At 42.2% G+C, this 11,137-nt stretch overlaps 1 protein-coding gene across 1 annotated transcript in view; it reads left to right on the plus strand.

The window, feature by feature from the left end:
- The window catches only part of utrn (utrophin), a gene marked incomplete in the record, with an annotated part of 177,892 nt that overhangs the window by 44,440 nt on the left and 122,315 nt on the right, over nucleotides 1-11,137 (plus strand). The window contains 13 exon segments of the mRNA XM_042225838.1: nucleotides 320-492; nucleotides 1,909-2,059; nucleotides 2,997-3,172; nucleotides 3,455-3,590; nucleotides 4,040-4,189; nucleotides 4,520-4,672; nucleotides 4,780-4,881; nucleotides 5,120-5,240; nucleotides 5,729-5,946; nucleotides 6,068-6,185; nucleotides 6,290-6,498; nucleotides 7,407-7,561; nucleotides 7,697-7,886. Coding sequence (XP_042081772.1) covers nucleotides 320-492; nucleotides 1,909-2,059; nucleotides 2,997-3,172; nucleotides 3,455-3,590; nucleotides 4,040-4,189; nucleotides 4,520-4,672; nucleotides 4,780-4,881; nucleotides 5,120-5,240; nucleotides 5,729-5,946; nucleotides 6,068-6,185; nucleotides 6,290-6,498; nucleotides 7,407-7,561; nucleotides 7,697-7,886 — 2,052 coding nt within the window.

Consider the following 11,137-nt stretch of genomic DNA (forward strand, 5'->3'; position numbering starts at 1 on the left):
ATCATGGTTGATCTGTTGAAGAAAGCTTTACAGTTTAATTGATCCCTCATCAGTACACTTAACAGACCAATAACAGAATTCATTCAGACTTCTTAAAAAGTCACACTGGCTGTTCTGTCTATTAAAAATAAATAAATATGTAATTCACTGATTATCTTGTATACTGCCCATCACCACTGAACCCATAAGCTTCATAAGACTGGGGGTGGAATTGTTGACGTTAATTGGTGTCAGATAACCAGCGACCACATTTGCAGTTCTGCAATCTGCCTGCTGCATGAACTTCCTCTTCTTTTATTATTCCGTTTTCATGTCACAGAATATCAAAGACAATCTGGAGCGTCTGAGCGAGCAGGTCACAGGGATCCACGAGCGCCAGCCTGACGCCATCCGGGACGCTTCGCCTGCTGAGGTGGCGCAAATGGCAGACGCCCTGACACAGCTCAATGCCGAGTGGGACCGCCTCAACCGCATGTACAACCAGAGGAAAGGGTGCGTGCACCAGCTTCCTATAATATAACAGATAAAGGTGTATTTATATTCATTATCTAGATTTAAGGTTTTAAATCAAACCTTTAAACGCAACAAAGGAGAACAGTGAACAAGCTGCTATTTTTACTTGTGGTGTATTTGTGTGAGTAAGAATATGCATGTCAGGATGTTTAGTAGCTGCAGGGACAATATATGCCAGCTGTCCACTAGTCAAGAGAAGACAGCAGGACCAGATAAAGAGAGACCAGCACACATGGTAAAGAACACACGCTGACCTTAGTTAATGTCAAAAACAATTCCTTGGGCATAAACGGTCTCATGCCAATTCACGCAGTCTTACAGTCATTCACTCATTCACACACATGCACAGTGCATGACCCTCAGTGCCATCAGCACAGTTCATTGGGCATAAACAGTCTTCACATTTGCTGAGTGCAGTGTGTGCAAAGACACTGTAGTAAACTAGTAAGCTAATTTTGAGATTGCACACAAACTCTGCAGCACTGCATCTGTAATCACAATAACCTCTGGGCATCATTAAGTATCAAAAGAATAGAGTACATGTTGTAAAATTACTCATCCGGAACTCATTTCTTCAGCTTGTCCCTCTGATCAGATTTGTTCTTTTCAGAGCGATCCTCTGAAAGGAAATAGCCGTTGAGCAGACCACCGTTGTGATAGAGATCTGTTTTTTTTAAGTAATCATCCTCTCGTTCTCTATTTCTTTTTATTCAGTAGTTGTGCTGTGATCTTCACGGTGTTGTCAGAGGTTCCTGATTGTTGCAGCGTTTTTAATAGAGGTCAACTGTTCAGTTTTCCCTTATCATTTCCCGATGGTAGAACATGATGAATTCATTCATTTTTCCGTAGCTGTAGCATATTAACAAGCGGATATGATTCCAACCAACATAACGGATAAAATATGCAGACTGTTTTCTCACTACTATACTCTTACTCACTACAGATACAGTAGATTAGGTATGCTTTTTGAACAGTGGATGCGTAATTGAAAATGAGAGAGAAAGTCAAAGGAATGGGAATTGGATCACAGTGATGTTATGGTATCAATGCAGCTGAAAACTCTTCACTCAGTTTGGCTACTGTTCTCAATAAAAGTGGCAGCGGAAATGACAGTTTGAGTCACAATCGAGAGGATTTACAGCCATAGAGATAACATCGATGTTAGTGATATACATAATATGACTGTTTTATTGGTGATGTATTACATTTATATAATTTATAGCCCAGTGCTTCACAGAGCCTTTGCTGTGCACCACACCTTTGAGTTCAGCTGTGTTAAAAGGGTCTGAAGCGACGGCAGAAAGTTGGACAGATTGTCGGTGTGTCCTTCCTCGTTTTACAGATTATCTCCAGATTTCAGCTTTGATGCATGTGCGTTTCCTTTTTGTGCTGCAGGAGTTTCGACCGTGCTGTAGAGGAGTGGGGGCAGTTTCACTGTGACTTGAAAGACATCAGTCAGTGGCTGACTGACACAGAAAACCTGCTGTCTGAGAGCGTTAGCCCTGATGGACAGCTGGACCTGGAATCTGCACGACAATACCAAGAGGTCAGTGGAGGGTGGTGAATCGTTGGTCTGTGTTAAGTTTTTTGTTTTGTTTTTTCTCTCCTAATCTGTTTTGGTTTCTTTACCCCAGAGACAGAATAAATATATATATTTTTTTGTGACAAAAGGCCTGTCAGGTCTCTTTCTTTTATTGTTATGGAGACTAATTAGATTAATTTGGCAATATCACATCATCAGCGTGTGTTTACAAGTTTAAATCAAGATTATTAACTCCCAAGGATGCTGTAGTAATATGTTCACGCTATAGGCAGCTTGATGGTTCGACGTGTTAGACAGAAGATAATTGCATTTGGCTCCCCCAGGGGAAAATGGGTGCTATACTGTATCTAATAAATACACCACACATCTGACTGTTCATTATGCAGAGTGGAAATGGAGAGAAGTGAACTGAAGAGTAAGATTAGAAGGGGACTTAAATTTCGCTTTGTTTGATTGCTAAAGCGGTAATTTCATTTCCAAGGGGAATTAAATTCTCTGAAGCTGTTGCATTATCGCTGACGGCGCCGGTGCCATTAACACCTTTATCGGCGTGATTTGCAAAAGCTCGAGCCGCAGTCCAGTGCGTCTGTCTTTTTTATGTTTTCACAGACACTGAGAATGAGACGAGGGATCAAGTGGATGGGAATTGAGAGATCAATTAGCTGAGTCACCCTTTAGCGGACTTTACAATCACTCACTCTACTTTACGAGTCTGTCTTGGCAGGTTAAATCTCTCTCGGTGGAAACAGAGATTTGGCAGCTTAAGTCGTGACTCGCTACAAATCATGCCTATGTGTCAATAAGAGATTTGCCTGGAGAGATGGACCTGAGCTCGGGATTTGAGCACTAGTAGATCAGATTATGCTGTTTGACTGAAGCCTTCCCCCCCCCCCTTTCTTTTTCTCCTTTTGTCTCTCCCTTTGTTCGGCATGCATTTTAGGAGTTGGAAGAAGGCATTGCCAGTCATAAGCCCGTCCTGGTTGGACTCAGCCACACTGGAGAGCAGATAATTGGCAAGCTCTCCTCTCCTGATGGGCCCCTGCTTGAAGAGAAGCTGGAAACTCTGGGTCGGCGTTGGAGAGCGGTAAACCGCCAAGTCCTAGACAGACAGCGGAGGTAAAAATGACCTTGTACAAAAGAGGGGGGAAAGATTGAGGATTTGGCGTTTGACATTCTTGTGTGTTGACATATAACATCTTAGTTCTAGAATACAATGTAGCATAGAGGTTGGTGCTCATTCTCCGTTACCATCAGTCTGTTTCTTTATCAGTGTTTGTCAGGTTAACGTTATCAATGCGGTCAGTCAGCCTATAACAGCAATTTAAATGTAAATTTTTAGGATCAGGCCTGCAACCTGGAGGAAATGGAGATCCTAATCTAAGGTGTGTGTGTGTGCAGGTTGGCTGGAGGGGATCCGGCCCTGTCAGAGCTGGTGAGGAGGCGCGAGGAGCTCGCTGTGTGGCTCGAGCAGGCAGAAAACGCTGTTAGCTCCCTGCCTGTCACTGCCACTGACAGAAATCTCAAAGAACTGAAGGTAAAGCAAAACTCAAAACATGCTCGAGTTAGTCTGATTCATGGGAGCTCAGAGATTTCTATTCCTGCTCAGGAGCTGCTGGGGAAGTGCTATTTTTATGGTCAGCTCTGACTGTGTTGTGTTGTCCTTTGTTCTTCTTTCCCCTCTATGCTGTACTGTGAGCACAAGTTGCTCAGAGTGTCTCAGTTAGTCACAAGCAGAACCAGTCTCACCCAGCAAACGTAAACAGAAAGAGCACTGACACTTCCTGTTTTTAATATTCCTGTTTACATCCTCCAAGCCCTCAAACTCAGACTTGTACCTTATGGAAATACACTGCAGAGTAGAATCATTCACACTGCATATCTCTGTGCAACAGGAGTTTGCTTCTTTGTTTCCCATTCCTTTGACTTTATCTCTCATTTTCGATCACACGGTGAAATTAAGCCTCGGTGCATCTTTCCTTGCAGGCCCTTGCTGAGGAAATGGATTTACAGAACGAGCGTCTTGGCTGGCTTAACAAGCACGCTCCTCAGATCCTGTCCAGTCCCAGTGTTAGCCCGCAGAACAGAGAACAGCATGTTGCCAAACTCAGAGGCATAAACCTCAACTGGAGCAAGGTATGAAACAAACCGAGCGGGCGGCATGCACACCCAAGTTTGTGAATGCAGAACCTCAAATGAGGCGATGTAGGATTTTGAAATTAATACCATATGTCCATCTACTAAAAATCTTGAGCGGGTTTGAATCTCTGTGACCTCCACCTCATAGTCAACCTTTCTGAAAATCACCTAGAATTTTCAATTTTATACCATAGGTGCATCTACCAGGAGGCTGAGGGCTAGCAGTAGCTATAGCTGGCTTCTTAGCCTTGTAGTCAAAGTGGTTGGTGTGAAACGTTGAGTTCCCTTTCATCTGCTGCTTCATCCCTGATTCTACCACTCCTGCAGGTGACCAATGAGCTGTTGGACAAAGTGGGTGAAGTGGAGACCAACCTGCAAAGTCACGCCCAGTTTCAAGATAGGATGAACAGACTGACTGACTGGGCCGTCATCACGCACCAGACGGTCACGACCCGCGGCCTGAATCCTGGCCAGGCACTGGTAGGTGAACTAAACAGAACTCAGAAAACTAATACACTGGTGCTCACTGAAAATCCATCAATTCTATGCAGGCCTGTCCTCTTATATGATTTTTAAATACGCTGTAGGATCTGGAGGCTTCCATGAAGGACAGAAAGAAGGAGCTGGAGGACCTGTTAGCTCATTCAATAGAGCTGCAGAGACGACAGCAGCTGTTGCCTCAAGAAAAGGTTTCCATAGTAATATAATTTAATAACAAAGTACTAGTGATTGTGGCATATAATTACACATTATTGCACTGTTGAAGTGCTGCTGCCTCACTTTGGGCCAAAAAGATACAATTTCCTGTAATTTCTTAGTTTAATTAGCTCTTTATCTGGTTACACACCATTTCTAATGCTATTATTTTGTACTAAGTCTATATATATGTTTGTGTGTGTGTCTCCTTATGCGCTATCATGTGTATAGGCTAAGGTTGAGCAGCTGGCAGCTGACTGGAAAGCCTTGGATGGCCGGCTGAGGGAATCTCTTGAGCCACCTCTGTCTCCATGGACACATCACCAACATGTAGTCCAACACCAGCAGCTGGGTAAAAAAAAAAAAAAATCCAAGAAATGCAATTATTTCTCTTTTTATGTATCGCTGCCTCTGTTTTTATGGTGCATCAAGGGCATAAGGAAGAAGGCATCCAAAACTTGCCCCAGTGAAGTATTTAAAAATGAGATGCTTGTGGATCATTAGCAGGGCATGACAAAAATAAGTAATAAATTCTTAAATTTGCAATTCCCCTTTGTCCTGCCTTAATCTGGAGCATGAAATGCTTGATTAAAAATAGCAAGAGGTGAGCGGCAAAGGTTGTAGCAAACTAAAACCGTCCCCGATGGCTCGTTCGTCATGATTTGGTGTGGTGCTACTATCCTCTGAGAGCCTTTTGACAACACCACCTCCCTCCTTCTAACATCTTTAATGTTTGTTGCATCATTTCCTTTTAAAGGAGCTCTATATGTCAAACCTTGCTTGGATCAAGATTTTTTCCTTCTTTTTTTTTTTCTTTTCCTCCCCCCGCCCCTGCTTCAGTGTCTGCCGTCCCTTCAGCCGTGCAGATGGCCAGCTTGGTGAGTGAGGACCCACACCACCAAACCCCGCACACACCGGACACCGTGGCGCCCACTGATCTTAACGAGACTGCCACTGAGCTTGCAGACTGGCTAGTCCTCATCACCCAGATGCTCAAGTCTAATATTGTCACTGTGGGGGACACGCAGGAGATCAGGACCACTATGGGACGTCTTCAGGTGAGAAATTGGTTGATTTTTTTTTTTGATTTTTTTTTTTTATGTGTGTGATTCATTTGTTTTTGTTTTTTTTAAACTGAACTTTCACTAAACTTTCCTTGTATGTTTCTTCACTTGACAGGTGACAAAGAATGACCTGGAGCAGCGTCACCCTCAGCTAGAGGACATTTTCACACTGGCGCAGAACATCAAAAACAAAACCTCCAACCTTGATGTTCGCACATCCATTACTGAGAAATGTAAGAAAAAAGTTGTCAGGGAAAAAAATAAAAATAGTAGCAAATATGTGTGTTGTGCTTTAGCCTTTGTTTGTCCATATAACCACATCTGTCTCTGGCTTTAGTGGAGAAGGTGCGCAGCCAGTGGGACAGCACTCAGCATGGTGTCGAGGCACGGCTCCAGCAGCTGGATAATATGATTGGTCACAGCAACCAGTGGGAGGAGCAGAGGAAGGGGGTGATGGGCCTTATTGGGCACCACGAAGGATGTTTCCATAACCTTCTTCAGCGTCAGTCCAGAGATCCCCTGACTGAACAGCTTAAAGACAATAAGGTTAGCGAGAAAAAAAAAAACACTGCTAAACTTTCTCTCTGTGACCTCAGTACGCCTCATCTGTCCTCTTGAGGTCATTTACTGTGATTCTGTAGCAAGCTTGTCTACTCATATTCCTCACGGAGAGAAAAAAAAATGGATCAAAGCGAACTTTATAACATATTAGAGGTCCTTTATACAGTCGTGTAAGTTTATACAAGGAGAGCATGAATAAATCACCTCTCTGAAGTATCACTTTGAACTTTAATAACGTTCGTACACCCACATCATCCATCATTTTAATTTGAGATGATGTCTTGGCCAATGATTTCTGGCACCAAATCCTGCCTCTTCTGACAGATTACAGGGACCGAACACTAGAGGGCAACTGAGTTTAACAGAATCCAGGATGCTGTATACACAGCTGTTTGCTCCTGGTGTGTGGTCTTGTAATAATGAGTAATTATGTATTTAAAATAGTGAAGTACACTTTTTTTTGTTAAAAGAAAAGGAGCCCAGCAGTCTTATATGGATGACTTACTTCCAAATGCTGAATTTGGAGTCTTAATCACCAGGGTCTAATGTAACATGCTTGATTAAGCAGAGGTTAAACAAACAATGTCAAAGAGCCGAGCAGCAGAATAACAAATTTGTGTGTGTGTGTGTGTGCATGTTGTTGTTTTTTTGTTGTTAGTTTAATATTTCTTTTTTCAGCTTAGAGAATGAGTCATTAATATCCTCGCACGGCAGTTTTTCATATACCAGGCCACAACAGTATACAGCAAACGGCACAGGAAGATGAATAACTCCAATGATGATAAACAATGCCCTTCACAGTGACTTACAGTATTCACGCTGACTCACATCTGTCACATCCTCAGAGTCGCAGTCCAGTGTCACGAATATCAAAGCGCTGCATTGTTTTACAGGAGTTTCTCCAAGCTCTGGGCCGAGGCCAAGCTACAGTCGCAGCCTTCAACGAGTTGTCCAATCACCTTTTACGAGAGTATTCTACCGATGACACCAGGAGGATCAAAGAGGTCGCAGATAAACACAATGCTGCCTGGAACAGCCTCAACAATAGGTGCATACAAATTGGCCCGCTCACCCTTTCACTGTGCTTCAAGGCAGATACCCTTTAACAGTATTAAATGTTTCTGAAGTTATTGCTATATCTCATATATAGCTATGCGTTTGTCTCAATCATATTAATGGACAGGGCCAATGACCGTCACACGCAGCTGGACAGTGACCTGAAGGGCGTGCAAGTGTCTCTCAGGGAGCTCGAGTCCTTCCTCAAATGGCTCCAGGAGGCTGAGACTACGGTCAACGTTCTCGCCGATGCCTCCCAGAGGGAAGATGTGTCGCAGGACTCCGCCCACGCGAAGGAGCTGAGGCGACAACTGGAGGTAGGGGCTGTAAATTGATAGAGAAACCGCGAGTATGTGAGGAATATATGCACAGGTGCCAGCCTATTATCTCACTGTCATCCTTCATTAACGCATCCTTCAGCTACCGAGCAGGGGCTGGGGTGTGTGTATGCTGCTGGTTAAAGGTGTGTGTGAATCAGAGGGCGTGTGAATGCTTTTACACCTTGAACGTAGCTCAGTGATCTCCTTGTTCTGTCCCGCTTACGAAGTGTGTGTGTGTGTGTGTGTGTGTGTGTGTGTGTGCGTGTGTGTGTGTGTGTGTCCGCCCTCAGCTTGCTTGTCATTTACCCAGATGTTCCCTCCAGGATCAGTTGACGCACATCATCCTATACTCTATGTAATGATTTAATCCCAAAATCACCTCACCTCAGCCTTCCAGCAGATACAACAGGCGCTAATCTTCTTTCATGTATTTATTTATTTTTTACTTCTTGCTGAAGTTGAAAAGGTGTTTTTAAAAATGTCTTGTGGTCATCTCTTTTGGCTTCTACATTGAGCGACGTTTTAACAATCTCATTGCTTTTTCAGAGGAACTCCTTGTCCCTGAAAAAGCGCTGCAGTGTCATCCATCTTTCAGAATCGAAATCACCAGTCCAATAAAAATTCTGTGTTTTCTTGTCTTGAACGCTACATTGCCATCACTCCCGCTTCCATTTTCCGATCATTTAAAAAGAGGCCAAGGTTATAGAGAAAAATGACGCTGAATCACCGCATGAATGGCTGCAAAGATTTCTGATTCATCAACTTGATGCGAATCTGATGGTCACAGATTTTTGTAACCCGTTTGCTGAGCCTTTGCCGGATTTGGAAGTAATGAATGCTATTATCACATTTACCTGCCCATTACAGTCATCTATATTTGTTGTATTGAACATAATCCATCATTATATAAACCTTTTCAAACTTACGTCCTGCATATTATTACAATTTAGTCCTGCAAAGGTCGTGTGTTTTACTAGAACACCAGAAACTGTCTGTATAAACTCCTCTTATACGATGAGTTGGGATGCCAAAATTGGCACAAAGGTAGATCTTAGGGCTCTGAAGGTTATCAGCTATATTACGTTTTAGCACATTATCATGTTGCAACCTAGCAACCACCAACCAATGGGCTAAAATTAGCCATTTGTAGCATTTTGCACCAAGAACACTTTAGACAAGCATTGGACAAGTTTATTTTCACAAACCTTAACTTATACATGTATTGTAATGTCATCGTGTTGCCTAGCAACCACCTATCAACCTACTGTAGTGAGTTCAGTAAATGTGTTAAAATAGTAACTAAGGGTAGTTTCCACCTGACTCCATTATGTTTGTGCTTAAGAGCAAACATATTGGTGTAGCTTTCCTAATTTGTTATCACCCGCCGCCTGTCTTTATCTTCTTTTGTCATTTCATTACCAGTTGGAGTCGAAATTGATGGATGGTCCTCGCCCAGAAAGTGGGTTTACATAACACAGACAGGCTTTAAGCCTTTGATGTTGTGGCTTTACTGAGTGTTGTTCCCCACAAACCCTTTCATTAGGTCACAATGACTGCTCTGCCACTGTTCGGTGCTTAGTTACTTTAATGACAATTTGTAGCCGCAGGCGGTTGTCATTCTCACTGCTGTTTTCATATTAAGCCCGCAGTTGGTGACTGGTCAGACTCGGTGACAAATACAAATTGGTGCATTAACTGATATTTCATGAAAATGTGAGGCTTAATGGCATAAGACCGAAAAACAACTGATGCTGTTGCGTGTGATGCAGTAATGACCACAGGAATCAACATACTGGGAAACAAACTTGTTTGTTCTCTTGCCGAGTTGGATTAGAATTGATCGTGACTGTCTGATAAATTGGGGAATTATGTGATCAGTCTGGTTAGTCTCCTGCGGATTTTTGTGGGCTTCCAATGTAGCCAGGAAATCGGGGATAAAGAATAATGGATTTCCAGTTCAAAAATTCCTGTTCTCTTCATTGGTCATTGGTTACGAAAAGAAAAAAGCTAATTAAAGCTTAATCGTTGTCAGATGACAGCTATCGTTTCAGGTTTGCTCAGTAGAGCAAACTTTGTGCCAGAAATCTTGTCCCTTTGCTACAGATTCCCCATAATCACAAGCAGATATCTGATGTCTTTACTCGGCTCAGCCACTATAAAAAAAAAAAAAGTCCTTGTTTTATTTATTTATTTATTTATTTTTCTGGGGTTTTTTTTATGAATTTATAAAATTTCTTAAATAGTTTTTGCTTCACTGAGTGGAAGAAGTACCAGTTTTATTTCTTTTTGAATTAACAGACACTAAAACTTTGCAGAAAATAAGGTCGCCTGACTACATTTTGAAGCGTCGGTAATTAATTACAAAAATAAATTTTGATCCAGTTCAGTACGCTTTCATTATCTTGGCACTGGAAGGCAGGCTGTGCATGAGCCATTATAGAGATATATGTAACTTTGTATTATTTTATCTACATGCACTATATTTTCAATAGTTAATTTTCTGGACATTTAACTCTATAAATTGTGCCTTTTTATAACAAACTCCCTCTCATTAATTTGCACTGGTCCAGTAGAGACAAAAACTTCAAAGGGATAATTACCACCATGTTATGTAATTGCATATTGTCTTACTGGAGCATACAGGAAGTCACTTGTTTACATCACAAATGTGCACATTTGGTGGAATAATGTGCAGATTTATTCCATCATGAAGGTGCAAAGATGTACACAGCCTGATGATCTGCTTATATCTCGCTTGCCTTGTGCATGTTTAGCTGTGGGCTTTAGATTTATGTGGGTTTGTGCATGATTGTACTGTGGTGTAAGCAGATGAGTCGCACATGCTTTCTACAACCTCTTTCTTTGAAAAATGGTTCATAGTTTTATTAACCCAGAGCCAACAAAACACTCAATGTCTCTTGTAATTCCCCGTGAAGCAGAGTCAATACTCTGTGGAATGACTGAAATGGATGCTGTAGCCAGTTAAACCTTGTCTAAACACAGCTCTTCAGTGAGCTCATCATGCCATCTCTCAGTGTGTGTGTGTGTGTGTGTGTGTGTGTGTGTGTGTGTGTGTGTGTGTGTGTGTGTGTGTGTGTGTGTGTGTGTGCGTGCCTGTTGGTGAATGATGATTACTCTAGTTGGCTGCATCTTTTTCTTCCTTTCCACTGTCAAGTTACTGTCATTTAAATCAGGGACCAAAAAACAAAACAGTTTTTGTTTTGTGCGTCAATTTGTGTCACATCTTT

The sequence above is a fragment of the Haplochromis burtoni genome, unplaced genomic scaffold (assembly GCF_018398535.1).
Source record: "Haplochromis burtoni strain Fernald_Lab_line unplaced genomic scaffold, NCSU_Asbu1 Contig_8, whole genome shotgun sequence".
Lineage (NCBI taxonomy): Eukaryota > Metazoa > Chordata > Actinopteri > Cichliformes > Cichlidae > Haplochromis > Haplochromis burtoni.